At 46.3% G+C, this 16,720-nt stretch overlaps 1 protein-coding gene across 1 annotated transcript in view; it reads right to left on the minus strand.

The window, feature by feature from the left end:
• The window catches only part of CCDC90B (coiled-coil domain containing 90B), a 16,800-nt gene extending 3,549 nt beyond the window's left edge, over nucleotides 1–13,251 (minus strand). The window contains exons 1-6 of the mRNA XM_053312731.1: nucleotides 13,092–13,251; nucleotides 11,128–11,247; nucleotides 8,421–8,524; nucleotides 4,329–4,430; nucleotides 2,357–2,398; nucleotides 43–114 (exon numbers count right to left, since the gene is read on the minus strand). Of these exons, the coding sequence (XP_053168706.1) occupies nucleotides 43–114; nucleotides 2,357–2,398; nucleotides 4,329–4,430; nucleotides 8,421–8,524; nucleotides 11,128–11,247; nucleotides 13,092–13,164 (513 nt within the window). The 5' untranslated portion in view covers nucleotides 13,165–13,251. The remainder of the gene's footprint in view (nucleotides 1–42; nucleotides 115–2,356; nucleotides 2,399–4,328; nucleotides 4,431–8,420; nucleotides 8,525–11,127; nucleotides 11,248–13,091) is intronic.
• Between the last annotated feature and the right edge of the window lie 3,469 nt (nucleotides 13,252–16,720).

Raw genomic sequence — 16,720 nt, forward strand, 5'->3', positions numbered from 1 at the left:
ATAATCAGGGGGAGGGGGAAGCAATGACAAATAAGAAATTACCATGTCTGTCACCCTACTTCTCTCCAAGTTGATGTCCAGCTTGTTATCAGCTCGGATCCTACTTGTTTCATTCTTTAAGAAACAAAACACAAAACACCTTTTTTAAGACTCTGGCCCAGTCACACATCTCTCAGCCTAACCTACCTCACAGGGTTGTTGTGAGGACAAACATAACCGTGTACACCGCTCTTTGCTCCTTGGAGGAGAAGCGGGATAGAAATGTAACAAACAAACAAACCAAACAAAAACAAAGGTTGAGCAGAAAACGAGGCCACCATGAAAGGTGGCACAAACTCCTCAGGGGCTGAGCTCTCTCCCTGTCTCCCTTTACATTAAAAAAAACCCAAAAAACTTTTTGCCAACTTCCCCTTCACACTTTAGGGTGACTAAGAAAGAGAACCTAAAATGGGGCGATGGCACACACAGGCCACAACATTTGGGGCTATTTTTATATATTTAATTTTAAAAGACAACTATGGCTAAGAGGGAACATTTTTGAGGTTTATACCATGATTCCCGGCATGGAGAAAGTGGAGAGAGACGTTCTTCTCCCTAGAATCACAGCATTTCAGAGTTGGAAGGAAACCTGGAGGCCTCTTAGACGAACCCCTTCACCTCCTGCTTCCCACCTTGGGCCGACAATGCCAATGCCAGGTCCGTGTCCTTCACTGTAAGGCTCGGGGGGGGGCAGTGGTGGCTCCTATCCACCTGAAGTGCGGCCCCCTGACAAACTGCTAATTGGGCCTGTGTGACGCTTTGGCTGAAGCTGAATACTCTGCACCGGCACTAATGTGGAGACCACAATTTTCAATGTGCACGTTTCCTTGAAGGGAAATGGAGCCCTCCTGAGCCTCTGTACCATCTTGGAAGGTGCGCACAGACTGCTGGGCAGGCTTAAGAGTAGGGATGTGCACAGAACCGCGGCGTGGAGGCTTGAAGGCGGCTGGGGTGCCGCTTGAAGAGAGGGGGAGGGTGCACTTACCCCTCCCGCCGCTTTCCCCCCACCGGCATCCGTTTTCGTAAAAGCTCATCAGGGCGGTAGTGTACCCCCCTGCCACCCCATTGCCCGGATATATCCGGAAGTCCCCGACGCACCTGCACAGGCGCGCGATGAGCTTTTATGAAAATGGACACCCGTGGGGGGAAAGTGGCGGGAGGGGTAAGTGCACCCTCCCCCGTTCTTAAAGTGAGACACCGCCCACCATCGAAGCGGTTCGGAGTATAAAGGGCCTATAAAGGGCCTCCGAGCCGGTTCCACGCACATCCCTACTTAAGAGAGGGCTCTGCCAGCACTGAAAATAGCACAGTGCGGAGCTCAACACAATGGGAAATGGCTCTTGAGCTGAAGGATTTTGCCCACGTAGCTCCTGCTTGAAAAATAGTGAAGATCGCTCCCTTACGCTGACTGAGGGTTAAGAACTTTCTACCTCTCTCTTCCTCATCTTGCGGAGACCCCTATGAACTAAGCAGAGGCATCTTTTTAAAGTGTTTTTAAAGCATCTTTTTAAAGCATCTTTTTTTTAGCAGGGGGAGAGCAACTGGCCCTATCCACCCAGAGCACAGCATCCCTCCAGCGGCTGTCGCTGGTGTCTATCTAATTATTATTTTTAGATCATGAGCCCTTTGGGGGCAGGGAGCCATCTTTTTTATTTGTTATTTTTCTATGTAAACCTCTTTGGGAACATTTGTTGAAAAGTGTTACACAGTAGAACCTTGTTATTCACCGTTCCATGTATCCATGGGGTGTCTAATAGACACCGGTTTCCAGTAGCTGTGGATGCGGAAGGGTTAAAACCCACATATCTGCGGTTCCTAGAGGGCCTGTAGTGACCACAGAGGTCACTTCCAGCTTCCATTATGTCTAAAAGAGCCCAGGAGACAGGAGGAGCCATTTTCTGGCTCATTTCTCAACCCCCGCCCCCCAAACCTGACTTTTATCTGCAATTTTTTGTGGTTTTCAGGGCAGTTACTCATGGGGGGGGGCATTCCTAGGCACAAGGGAGGATTCTTGGACATATGCAGACCCCTGCAGAACACTCAACAGTATGTTTTGTAGCTGGGTTTTGCCATATTTTTGCCATTTTCCCTCCATCCTGGAACCTAATTCTTTCCCCACTGCTGTGATGCTTCATTACTTGTGGTTCCGTTACTCACAGTAGCAGGCGAGGAATGGAACCCCCATGAGTAATGAAGTTCTCCTGTATAAATATTCATAGCAGTAGTAGTAGAAGAATAGTAGATTGACCACAACTCTTTTTATCAGTGTTGGCTCCAAACTACATTCTAATTACCATATTGATCCTTATCAACTTACCATTAGCTGCTGTTTAACTTGATCCAATTCAATTTTCATTTTCTAGGTACCAATGAGAGAAAGAAAGAGACAGCTGATACTTTAACAGAGGAAGATAGAGTAACATGATGTGTGTTGATTGCCTCTACTGGGACCACCATTGATTTAATGATTGATTGATTTATCATATTTTTCTACCGCCTGATATGTAAATCTAGGCAGTGTACAGATGCCAACATTAAAATCACAGGTTAAAATACATAAAACACAATAAAAACAATATCAAACAAATTCTTAAAATTCTAAGTAATTGAGAGAACAGGAACGTCTTGAGGGTCTTCCTGAAAACAAACAGAGAAGGAGATGCTCTTAGTTCAGCAGGGAGCATATTCCAAAGCCCTGGGGCAGCCACAGAGAAAGCCCGGTCCCGAGTAGCCACCAGACGAGCTGGGCAACCATAACTGGACCTCTCCAGAAGACCGTAAAAGGCGGGAGGGTTCATGACAAAGGAGGCGCTCTCTTAAATAACCTGGTCTCAAGCCATTAAGGGCTTTATAGGTAATAACCAGCAGTTTGTATTTCACCTGGAAACCTATCAGCAGCCAATGCAGTTCTTTCAAAACCGGTGTTATATGGTCCCTTTGTGTTGTCCCAGAGACCAATCTGGCTGTCGCATTCTGTGTACCAATTGTAATTTCCGGACTACGTACAAAGGCAGCCCCACGTAGAGCGCATTACAGTAGTCAATTTATGTAATGACTTCTCCCTAGGGCCCATTGCAGACTGCAGTCTTAAGATCAACATGTGCATAATAAACCCAGGCGAACACACATGTTAAGATCCCAGGCGTTTAACAGATTTTTCCCAAGCCAAACTCAGCTTTTTAGTTACAGCCCAGCTACTGATGTACACAGACAAACAGGAAACTGAAGTGCAGAACATGTAAATTTTGCCCATACTATAGTTATTTGCAAATTTGCTATCCAAAATGTAGAAAAATTCAACAAAAAGAAAGAAACATACTCCTGAGGAACACACAGGTTGTATTGTTTGGAAGCTTTTTCAAAAGCTTCAAAGTGGCTGCCACGAGCCGGGAAAGGGCCAACAAGGCCTGAAAATGGACCAAAGCATTCCGAAGACTGGGGTGAGGGGAAACCTTCGGAGACATCCCCCTCCTGCAGCTACATAAACCTGGGAGGCTGTGGACCCGGCTGTAAGTTTAAAAATTAAACACACACACACATACACCCAACCCCTTCTAGAAGCCCTGAGCTGGTTCGGGTGCTTGGGTTCAAAGTTGAACCGAACTTGGCCCTGTTTGGCTCAAGGGCAAGTCATTGAACAGGCCCTGTTTGATGGCAAATCAGCTCAACTTCGAGCCAGTTTGCTAACCCCTATTCTCTAGTCCCTGACATAGCTGGTGAGGTGCTATGGGATGTTTATAAGCATTCCAACTGCTCAGAAGCTTACCAAGAAACCTTGGCAGCACAGAAGGTCTGGGGACAAAAGGGGCTGGTGCTAGGAAGGGCGCAGAATGATCACAATCATAGTCAGTTTGACTGAGGAGTGTGTGTGTGAGAGAGATTAACAAGAAGAGAGAAACAGATGCAAATAAAGCACCTTTAAGAACAGCATAGTGTCACGGTCACAGAGTTGAATTAGGACCAGGGAGACCTGAGTTCAGCCATGAAGCTCAGTTGCTCTCTTTCAGCCTAACCTACCTCGCAAGGCTGTAGGGCAGTGGTCCACATGTTGCTGAACTACAACTCCCAGCATCCACAACTACATTATGGCTGGGGATGCTGGGAGTTGTAGTCCAGCAACATCTGGAGGAACCCAGGGTGAGAACCACTGTAGGCGATTAATAAGAAGCATATACATTGCTGGGAGCTCATCGGAAAAAGGGTGGGATACAAGTGTAATAAATAAAGAACTCAGTGGGGAGGAAATGGCTACCAAGTGAAGGACATTTGGGCGTTTCTGGAGGAAATACCTCATTCTCCGCTCTCAGGTTGGCAAACTCGCTCTTCTCGAGGATGACCATGTCCTTCCGGATGGAGTCCAAATGAGACATGATCTGCTGCAAAGTTATTTCCTAGGTATAAAGACACCAAGACGTCTGGAAACATTCCCATTTCTCCCAGCAGACAGTCTATTTTATGGGTGAAAAGTCTCTCTCTCTCTTTCTGGCTAGCAAGTTTGTGAATGAACCTTACGGTCGTGTAGGCCAGGGGTTCTCAAACTTAGGTCCTCAGATGTGGTTGGACTACAACTCCCATCTTCCCCAGACACAATGGCCATGATGCATGTTGACATCCAACCACAACTGGGGATCCAAGATTGAGAACCCTTGATTTAGGCACTTGTCTAACACAGGCTTAAAAAACACAAAACAGGGCAAGAGACCACATTTCTCATGGACGCTTTCAGGTAAGGTTGACTTCCTCCTCGTACCAATTCTACTTCCCCCTTATGCATCCCCTAATCGAACTTTTGATGTCCTTGTAAACTGGAAGTCATCATCATCGTCATCATCATCTCCTCCTCCTCATTCTGTCTAGCCTTATTCTGACATTATGTTGAACACTGGTACAACTTCGGAACATAGGAAGCAGCCATATACTGAGTCAGACCATTGGTCTATCTAGCTCAGTATGGTCTTCACAGACTGGCAGCGGCTTCTCCAAGGTTGCAGGCAGGAATCTCTCTCAGCCCTATCTTGGAGATGCTGCCAGAGAGGGAACTTGAGACCTTCTCCTCTTCCCAGAGCAGCTCCATCCCCTAAAGGGAATATCTTACAGTGCTCACACTTCTAGTCTCCCATTCATATGCAACCAGGGCAAATGCACAACAACAACAAATGTACTGTGTACAAAAGGTACAGGTATGTTGAACACAAGTACAGCAGTCCACTATCGGTACTATGCATTTCAGGGGAACGATACCCAGGTTTACTTTTAAGAAGAATGCAGGTACAGTCACTCACACAAAAAACATGCATGAGCATAGAAAAGAACCTTGTTACTTGAAGGGGTTCTGTTCTTTTCCTACTGCTGCGAGTAACGGAACCACGAGTAACGAGTCATTATTGCCATGTGGAAAGAGGGGTTAGATTCCAAAGTGGAGGGAAAATGGGAAAACACGCACCCAAAATGGCGAGCTCTGCGGGGTCTGTGTGTGGCCAGGAATCTCTACATCTGTCCAGGAATGCCCCCCAAACCTGCAAAAATCATGGAAAATAGTCCAAAAAGACTGTTTTTAGAAGGAAAGGAGTAACAAATTGGCTCCCTGGAGACAAAATGGCGGGCAGAAGTGACCTCCGCGGTCACTTCCGGCCCTTAGGAACCACAGATGCATGGGTTTTAACCCCCTTCATATCTGCGGATAATGAAAACAGGTGTCAATGAGACACTCCACCAACACGCGAAACCGCGAATAGCAGTTCTGCAAATAACAAGGTTCTCCTGTACAGACATCTGTACACTTGTGCAACATAGTAGGCCTATCCATATGTGATTTAAAATGATGGTGTACATGATTATACCGTCAAGGAGGAGGTGAGCTGGTCTTATGGAAGGACACATGAATTGTCCCCTTTGCTAAGCAGGGTCTGACGTGGTTGCATTTAAATGGGAGACTACATGTGAGCACTGTAAGTTATTCTCCTTAGGGGATGGAGGAGGTTCCAAGTTCCCTCCCTGGTATTGCTAAGATAGGGCTGAGAGAGACTCCTGCCTGCAACCTTGGAGAAGCCGCTGCCAGTCTGTGTAGACAATACTGAGCTAAATGGACCAAGGGTCTAATTCAGTATATGGCAGCTTCCTATGCTTACAAAAATGGTTTCCTAGCACTTCCTCAAAGTCATATTTGAAGCAAACGTCTGGCTTTTCCCTTTGGTTTGCGAGTGAAACCGGATGAGCAGGCATGCCTACCTCATAGCGGCAGGTCCAGAAAGCAATTTGAGCAGGCAGGACCAGGTGTGAATGCTAAATCACTGATGTTCCACAGGTTTATGCCATGAAGCATGAATTATTTCGCTGCCAAAAGCAGTGCGCCCCCTCCGGCATGCAAGCGTGTGCTTCTAAAACTGTAGAAATGTTCACTGGGGGTTTAAAACATGTGATGACAACAAGGGAATACTCTCCGTGTGTTTTTATTTCATTTTGCAGGCGGGTTTCTGCTTGTGGTCAAGATTGCAAAATAAAATAAACACAAAGAGCTTCTGCACAGAGATATTCAGGTTGTTTACACGGCAGCGGTGGGAAGAAGGTAGGGTTGGACCAGATGATCCAACCCTGTCAGTTCCCACCAGATGATCTGCAGTCTCCTCTTCTGTGCCTCGTCTCGTGCCCACACGATCCGTTTGCTGGAGGCCAGGAAAATGAGTCCTGGCCTTCAGGTATCCCACAATGCACTGCACAATGAGCACGGTGCATTGGGAGACTCCCTCATGAGTCAAGCGCTCTAGGCACATGACTCTGTTTGTACTCGGGCTGTGTGCAGCCTGAGCACACACACAAACCCAGCACCAGGGTTAAGCGTGCGCTCGCGCCTTAACCCTGGCTAAAACCTCCTTATATCTAGCCTGTTGTATGGGTGATGGTTATGTTTTGCTGGGCTGTGAAGCTTAAACGTGGCCTGCTTGAGATGGAGGAAATGCATGATTAATGTCGGCCCCTCGGGCACTAGTGATCTGGAGACAAGCAGATGGTTTGACAGGTGGTTCCACAGGCAGTCACAGAACCAGAGAATTTTAGAGTTAGAAGGGAGCTTGGAAGTCTCCTAGTTCAACTCCCTGCTTAGCCCAGGAACCTGGTACACTACACCATCCTTGACAGATGGCTAGCCTGCCTCTCTTTGAAAGTCCTCAGCAAAGGAGAGCCTACCACCATGCAAGGCAGATGAGAGCTGGTCTGGTGGTAGCAAGCATGACTTGTCCTCTTAGCTAAGCAGGGTCTGCCCTGGTTGCATTTGAATGGGAGATTAGAAGTGTGAGCACTGTAAGATATTCCCCTCAGGGGAATAAGCCGCTCTGGGAAGAGCATCTAGATTCCAAGTTCTCTACCTGGCTTCTTCAATATAGGGCTGAGAGAGATTCCTGCCTGCAACCTTGGAGAAGCCGCTGCCAGTCTGTGAAGACAATACTGAGCTAGATAGACCACTGGTCTGACTCAGTATATGGCAGCTTCCAGATGATTCCACTCTCAAACAGCAACTAAATGTGATTCGTTTCAGTTGCAAGCTAGAGTTAAGAACCTAAGAACAGTCCTGCTGGATGTAGAAGAGAGTTCCACCTCAAGAGATGAGCTCTCTGACCTGTTGGCCAAAGAAATGCCGCTGCTGTGTCTGCTCTCAGCCCTGTGTGGATTTTGGCGACAGGAAACTAGAAGCTTTGTGTGGATTTGGATGACACAAGAACAGGACATATTGTTGGGAAGCTATTTCTGATGCAGATCAAGTTCCAAAATTCAGAAGAATAATTTTAAAATGTGAGCATTTTAAAAGAAAATCACATATTAGGACTAATGTTCAAAAATCAGGTTTAGAATCTAATCCTGATTTTTGAACACTGATCCTAGTTTTTGAACCCAACTTTAATCACAAGGGTTTACTATTTTTATATATCATTTTAGGGGTCACAATATCAAAACGTTTGAGAATTGATATGCGATTCCTAGTCTTCCTACACAAATCTGGTGAATAGAAAGTTATTTCAGTGTTTTGGAAAACTAATACATTGATTCTGAAAAAACTAATTCTAAAGGGGTGCTAGATGTTGCACCTGCATTTGGAAATCCAAATACGTATACACACACACACACACACACACACACACAGGAACTATGAAAGTAAGCAAATCTTTTCAGGGGAAGGAATATAGTCAACTTGTGACCTTACTACACAGAGGACCCTTTTACAAAGACTATTTAACCAGTGGACAATTTAGCAGAAAAGCTAATCACCCCATTCACATGACAAAGGCTGTACCCAGGTATGCATGATCGTGTGAATGGGATGGTTATCTGACTATTCAGCAGAAAAGCTACTACTAGAAAAGGTAATCGAAGGATGGATGATGTGTTACCTGCTGGGCCTGGGTCACCATATCCTTGTAGACGGTATCCAGGCTGTTGCTGGACAAGGCCGTTAAGGCGGACACAATGGTTTGGGCCTGCTCCTTCCCAAAGCCTATAGGGGAGATGAAGATTAAACATTTTGACATAGTCTAAAAAAGATGCAACATAGTCTAGAACAGGGATTCTCAACGTTGGGTCCCCAGATGTTATTGGACTTCAACTCCCATAATCCCCAGGCCCAGTGGCCTTTGGCTGGGGATTATGGGAGTTGAAGTCCAATAACATCTGGGGACCCAACGTTGAGAATCCTTGGTCTAGAAGATGCAACATTTTGACATAGTCTAACATTTTGGGTAGATGAAGATGCAAGAAGAGAGCTGGTCTTGTGGTAGCAAGCATGACTTGTCCCCTTAGTTAAGCAGGGTCCACCCTGGTTGCATATGGATGGGAGACTTGATGGATGAGCACTGTAAGATATTCCCCTTAGGGGATGGGGCTGCTCTGGGAAGAGCAGAAGGTTCCAAGCTCCCTCCCTGGCATCTCCAAGATAGGGCTGAGAGAGATTCCTGCCTGAAACCTTGGAGAAGCATCTGCCAGTCTGCGTAGACAATACTGAGCTAGATGTTCCTATGGTCGGACTCGGTATATGGCAGTTTCCTATATTCTTATTTAGAAGTAGTAAGCTGTCAAAAGAGAAGATAATGAATGAGAGCAGAAACCTCCCACCTCTTCTGACTCAGGACCCCACCTTTGACCCTAGCTTGTGAGAGCTCTTCTCAGTCATGGCACCCAAGTTATGGAATTTGGCAGGCTGTGTGCTGCCTGTGCCTTAGTGTTCATGCTCTTGAACTTAAGACGCATGTGCACTAGAGACAAGATGCATCTACCATCCACTTGATGGTTAAACTTCTGGAGACCTAGGGAAGGAGCTAAGTCCTCAAGAACGGAAATTCCAAGTTAGGGAATTTCCTGCCCCATGAGGCCTACCCAGCCTCTGGTTAAAATGTTCTTGTGTAGCTGCTGTGCTTTTGAATTGGTAGGATTGCCTCTTTCCTTACAAGCAACAATTTTCCATGCTGTGCCTCCCCAGTTTTTAGTTTTATATTTTGCTTCTTGGATTGTTGTCCCTCTAATGGAGTTAGGGGCTGAAAGGCCAGGTCCAAATATCTTAACCAAAAAAACCCCCAAATCTCCCTGTGTGCAGAAAACTAGACAATAAGGAGAAGGAGGTCTAGCTTTCCCTTCTCCCTGACACACTAGCTTTCTAGGTGCAAGGATGCTATTTTTCAATAAAAGAGCACTGAATCCTGTAAATCCCCACCTGCAGCCTGAAACAGCACAACCAAGATACAGATCGGCCATCTCAATGAGAACTAGAGCCATGGTGTGGACTCCCCAACACAGATCCTGTGGGGTTCAGGCTGTAATGCGACATGGTGTGCAAGCTGCAGAGAGATACATTGTGCTCACTAAGGGTCCTTGCAATACAGAAGTCGCCCGTTCACAAACATACTGCCAAGGCACTTGGCTAATGAACAACAGGATAACACACCCAATGCTTTGGAATACGGGGGTTCTCAAACTTGGACTACAACCTCCATTGGCCAAAGGCCATTTTGGCAGGGAATTATGGGAGTTGTAGTCCAGCAGCACCTAAGGACCCAGGTTTGAGACCCTTGCACAAACAGAAGATGAAATAGGGTACGCTGTAAAGTCAAATAAGTCAATAAGTGATTTGGTTAACCCTTGCTTACTTGGCAAAGAGGCACCTTTTAATGTGGTGATTCTCTTTATTTAGCAGGGGGAGAGTAACTGGTCCTATCCACCCCCAGCACAGTACTTCCAGTGACTGTTGCTGGTGTCTGTCTTATGTTTCTTTTTAGATTGTGAGCCCTTTGGGGACAGGGATCCATCTTATTTATTTATTCTTTCTCTGTGTAAACCGCCCTGAGCCATTTTTGGAAGGGTGGTATAGAAATCAATCAATCTATACCACATGATGCCCCCCCCCCTTTTTTTAGGAGAATCTGGGTTTTTATAGTTTGGAAAAGAGGTGACTATGGTGAGACATAAGCGAGGTGTATAAAATTATGCATGGAGTAGAGAGAATGGACAGAGAGAAATTTTTCTTCTTCTCTCACAACACTAGAAACAGGGGTCATCCCATGATACTGAAGGTTGGGAAATTTAGGATCAATAAAAGGAAGTACTTCTTCACATGGAGCGTAATTCATCTATGGAAATCTCTGCCACGGGATGTAGTGGGTGACCACTAGCCTGGAAGGCTTTAAAAGGGGCTTAGATGAATTCAAAGAGGACAGTTCTATCAATGGCTACTAGTCTGGGGCTATAGGCCACCTCCAGCCTCAAAGGCAAGATGCCTCTCAATACCAGTTGCAGGGGGAGCAACAGCAGGAGAGAGGGCATGCCCTCACTGCTTGCCTGTGGGCTTCTCAGAGGCATCTGGTGGGCCACTGTGGGAAACAAGATGCTGGACTGGATGGGCCTTTGGCCTGATCTAGCAGGGCTGTTCTTATGCTCTTATCTAATCTATATGACAGCAGGAATTCAAAGGAGTTATGGGCTGGTTCAGATTTTACTTCAGAAGGCACACTGGGCAACCTTTCCCCAATCGTGGGGGTGGTGGTCACGGTTCATCCAAACCACCCCTCTGCATGTGCTCCAAATACGAATCAGCTCAGTGTCTCTGCTTACCATGAGTCTCCAAGTCTTTTACTAAGCTGTGGGTGTCAAAAGTGAGTTTCCTTTGCTCCAACGGGGTTATTTCAACTCTTCTTACATCATATGACTTCACTGGGGTGGTGGCAGCAAAACCTGAAAAGAGACAGGGTCAATGAGTTTGACGCGTCTGCTTATCTACCAATAAAGTTCAACCACATCATGACAGCACCATGTCATGTCTAAGACACGATTATGTCATGTCTAAGGCAAGAAACAAACGGATCCTAGAACAAATCAATCCAGAATTTTCACTCGAGGCACAAATGATGACCAGGCTCAAACTATCATATTTTGGACACATTATATGAAGACCCAGCTCCCTTGAGAGGTTCATAATGCTGGGAAAAGTTGAAGGAAAGAGAAGAAGAGGACGACCAGCAGCAAGGTGGATGGACTTGATTACGACAGCAATGAATGCACCACTGGGAGACCTTAAAGGCCAAGCTGAAGACAGATCATCCTGGAGAGAATCTATCTATGTGGTCACTAAGAGTCGACACCAAGTTGACGGCATGTTCCAAAAGGCACATAAAGCAGCAACTTTGCTGAAGCTAAGCTGGATGAGATCGAGTTAGTGCCTGGATGGGAAACTGACTGGGAGCTCTTTGTATAGCCAGATCCATTATGCAACAAAATATTCTGTTAAACAGTGTGTGTGTGTATTTTAAAAACCTAAACACATTTTAAAACTGTTATCATTTCACTAACACAATGGTTTCCAATCCTGGGTAACTAGATATTGTTGGATTGCAACTCCTATCATCCCCTGCAACAATGGCCAAAGGCTGTGGCTGATAGGAGTTGTAGTCCAACTATATCTGGGGCCCCAGTTTGGTGGGGGCACTCTTATATGGATATGGGAGAACAGGGGTTTTACAGTTTTCAGCCTGGAAATTAGGGATGCAGGCAGCTATTTCCCATCACACCCCGGTTATGAGTGTCCCTCCCCATCTGACCACCACTGGAGGCTGAGGCTGTACTCCTGGGTAGGGTTCCTTCTAACAGGGGTTCCCAGATGTTGTTGACTACAACTCCCAGAATCCCCAGCTGCAATGGCTTGCCCTGGGGGATTAAGGGAGTTGTAGTCAACAACATCTGGAAATCTCTGTTAGTTCCTGGGCACACTTAAATGGCAGTAAGCCTCATATAGTCAGCAAATACAAGCAACAAGCACAACAGAGTAAGAGCTGCAAGAGCTACTCCACACAATAGTCAGCAGCAAATGTAGGTCTGTGACCAAGAGAGGAACATTCCAGAGAGGAACTGCAGCCAATCCTGGATCTGGGATAACTGGACCTGTGTGACACACCTCTGTTCCAAGTCTCTGTTTCACATTTTAAAACATCTGTGAATGTTATGTAAAAAAATAAAATAAAAAAACCATAGGGTGTGCACCTGCAAAACATAACATGTGATTAGGACCCCAAGAGCTGGCCTTTTGTTCTGACCCTGGGAATGGACTGGTCTTGTGCTAAGTGAAGTAAAGTTGTGCCGTTGAGTCGGTCGTGCCAACTATATCGCTGCTACCTGATACTAGCGGGGATTCGAATCAGCAACCTCTTGCTCCCCATGCAAGTTACTTCCCCGCTGTGCCATTAGGTGGCTGGTCTTGTGGTAGCAAGCATGAATTGTCTCCTTTGCTAAGCAGGGAGGGTCCTCCTTTGCTAAGCAGGGTCTACCCTGGTTTGTATCTGAATGGAAAACTGCATGTGTGAGCACTGTAAGATATTGCCCTTAGGGAATAGGGCTGCTCTGGGAAGAGCACCTGCCTGCTTGCATGCAGAAGGTCCCCAGTTCCCTCCCTGACATCTCCAAGATAGGGCTGAGAGAGAATCCTGACTGCAACCTTGGAGAAGCCGCTCCCAGTCTGGGTAGACAATACTGAGCTTGATGGACCAATGGTCTGACTCAGTATAACGCAGCTTCCTAATTCTCACCTCTCTGCGGCATGGAGAATCCATTGCTCCCCCGGACCAAGAGCCTGACACTTAACGCACTACGACCCAACATCTTCCTACTTTCTTTTTGCAGGACCCATTAGAACTAGGAATAAAGAGCAGCCGGGCTGCGATCACTCACTTCCGGCTGAGCGCTCAAGAGCTCTCTGGGAAATGTAGTCCCTTTCCCATAAAGACCCGTTTCCATACCCAGCCCTTTTTCTGGGCACGTGGCGACTCACTTCCACCTGTTGCCGTGAGGCATTCTGGGAAATGTATGCAGTACAGTAAGGTGGGGGAAAGCCTCGTTGCAGAGAGGACTAAATGGATACCTGGAATGCAAAACGGGTTCGTTTCTTAGTCTACGCCCCATGGCGGCTAGGATGGCGGAGATATCCTACCATCCGCCTATCCAATAGGAAAAGAAAGAGGCAGGGTGATATTTTAAGGCAGATCCCAGAGAACAGCCGCTCAAACGTATCACCCTGTAACGTTTCTGCAGTCCGCAGACTCGCCAAGGATGGACTATGGGACATGATAGCAAAGAGTGCCTCTAAGCCTGTGCAGAGTTCTTTTAATCTGAGCCAAAGGAAGGGTTCCCTGGTAGAACTAAGGCAGTTAAGCATGTGCAGGGTGCATTTTCTTCGTAAAGGAGAGTATCTCCAGCCAGTTTACATATATCTCGGGCTGCCAGCCTAAGGATTGGTGCCAGCCTGCCGGTGTTATTGAAAACAACCCAAAGATGTGAATGGCTTGATATTCTGGAAAAGAGTGGAAAATAGAACCTCCAGAAATAGCTTCAGTCAGAGCTGGCAGCCCTACATACACATCCAGCCTTCCCTCAGCATCTGCCTTGTTAAGACATTGCTTTTGGGGACACGCCTGCTGATATATGTACCCCTGTTCTGCCCGCATATCTTGGGCCTCTCTCATATGACAGCACTCTTTGGTTTTGAGACGTATCAGAGGATTTGCGAGGACAAGCCCCAATGCCAAAAATAAGTAATTTTCTTAAAAGCAGCTGCTGATGCTTTTGCCACGAGAGTGCCATTAAGATGTCTGTGGAACGTCAGCCCAAGAATGGTTCAGCCCTAGGAGGGAGTGATGTGCTCAGAAAGAGAGTGTGCCCCAAGCAGGTGCAAAGCTGTGGAAAGACCTTTTTAGGGCTCTACCTCCTGACCCACCAGGCTCAGCTCTCAAACTCCACCCAGGTGCCAGCATATTTAATTTCAGGCACTGATCACCCTAGCTTAAAAAACAACAGCAACAAAACCTTTAAAAGATCCACACTGCACCGATTTGGACGAACACTGCCCAGCACGCATGATAAGATCAGAAGCCCAATGCAGACATTATGCTGTAAAAGTGCAGAGATGTCTGTACGCTCATATACGTGTCTGGGTGAATAAGTGTACCCGGGTTCGTTTTAAAAGTGAACCTGGATGCAGGCCCTTCAAATGCACGGTACAGATAGGAAGTATACTTCTGTACCTGTGTTAAACATAACATGTGAATGGCTGTACCTGTATGCAGATCTGTACCTGTGCACACTGTACACTCGTACGAGTGTTGAACATAATGTGTGAATGGGCCTAGAGAAACATGGAAAGTGCGCCAATCCTGACATCACAGGAGGATGTCCCAGCACACTCTTGGGGTGCCCCTTAATCACATGCTCCAAAACCCTGTTTAAATGCAATAAAGAAGAGTATGTCAGAATGGCCTCCTGTGAAGTCCCGAACCTTACAGTGTGGGCCAGCCAGCACTTATCCAAACCGACTCCCAATAAAATAACACAATAAAGCAAATAAAGACAACAGGAAATAATAATGATGAAGCGTGGGCCATATCCAGATTAAGTTAGTCTTGACTCAGTCCCACTAAAAACTTATGGGACTTCAGTCAGTCAGACAGTCAGTCAGTCAACGTGTCTCTTTGATTTCAGTGCCGCTTAGTCATGATGAACTAGTCTGCCTGTTGCCCAGTGTCTCTGAGCACACACAGAATGCCACCAAGTAACACAAGAGACAGTCCTCGTGATCAGGAAGCACGGGTTCTAGCCAGGTGTCAGCCCTGGCACCTCTCTGCTTAAAAAATTAACTACTGTCATTGAGGAATGTCCTAACTCCACTGCATGAGGAAACAACCACTCCAAATTCACAGTGTTCATTTAAAATGACTCCTGTGGACCATTCTGCATATCAAGAAATGTCCTGTCATTTATTGAGCTGGTGTGTGCCTTGAGGTGTTGATTTTCTTCATCCAGGCAGGCAAAGCATGGGGAATTGGATGAAGACTGCAGCTTCTAATGGCAGGTAGCAGCACTTTGGACACTCTCCCTATCTCAGTTCAGACATTATGCTGTACAAGTGTACATAAGAACATAAGAACAGCCCTGCTGGATCAGGCCCAAGGCCCATCTAGTCCAGCATCCTGTTTTGCACAGTGGCCCACCAGATGCTGCTGGAAGCCACAGGCAGGAGTTGAGGGCATGCCCTCTCTCCTGCTGTTACTCCCCTGCAACTGGTACTCAGAGGTACTCAGTGTACAGATGTCTTTACATTTGTACATGTGTTTGTGTGAATGACTGTACCTGTACCTCTTTTAAAAAGTGAACCCAGATACAGGGCCTTCAAATTATACATGGTACAGAGAGGAAGTGTACTTCTGTACCAGTGTTCAGCACAACATGTGAATGACTGTACCTGTGCACAGATCTGCACCTGTGTACACTATAACACTCATTGTACGAGTTTTGAACATAACGTGTGAATGGGCCTCCTGTGATGGGTAGCTCTGCTTTTCAGAGTTTCCAATCAAATGGAGACAGGTGTATGTGCATTTGGGTCTGCCCCGTCCATCCACCCTCTGATATGTGTGTTTGTTCTTGCTGGATATGTCATGAGGATGGGACTTCTGAAAAAGAACGGTATTTCTGAAGAAGGTTGTCTTAGGAGCGCAATGCCATCAGAGGGCAGCAGTCTACAACCAAATCTGGCAAACATATGCAATACTTCATGGCCTTCCACTAAAGCAACTTTGCTTCCTTCAATTTATCAGGACCAGAGAGTCCTGATCCATCAGAAATCTGGGTTCAGTATTGGCTCAGGTTCCCCCCACCTTTAACTCCAGGTCAAATAATGTCAAATGTATAACCCCCTAACATATGCATCCAATTCCTGCTCAGACAGTAGTTGACATCCTGATTAAAATTACTAGAGGGAGTCCTGTTGAAATTCAGAGGTCCTTTAGAGTAACTCCTGAGTAGGACTATTGAGGAATTTAGTCAAGATGTCAGCCACTAACTTTAAAAAGCAGTTCAGTAACCCATTCAGACACTTTGAACTGGTGTGCTCAAAGACAATGGAGCTGATCATTTAAAAAACTGGGTTCTCTTGCAGTTCACGTTAATCAGTATTTTAAAACTCCCCAGTTCACTTCCAGTTCAGACAGTGGCTGACACACAGAACAAGGATGCACCAGTGCAGCGAGAGAACAGCCTTCCCAACTAATGGCACTGATGCAGTGGGGAGGATGTAGCCATTTTTCTCCCACCCAAAAATATGTCCCTGAGGGTTGTGTGACCCTTAGGGACATAATTTTGTGTGGCACAATGGGCATCCTGGAGA

This window comes from Hemicordylus capensis, chromosome 3 (genome assembly GCF_027244095.1).
Source record: "Hemicordylus capensis ecotype Gifberg chromosome 3, rHemCap1.1.pri, whole genome shotgun sequence".
NCBI lineage: Eukaryota > Metazoa > Chordata > Lepidosauria > Squamata > Cordylidae > Hemicordylus > Hemicordylus capensis.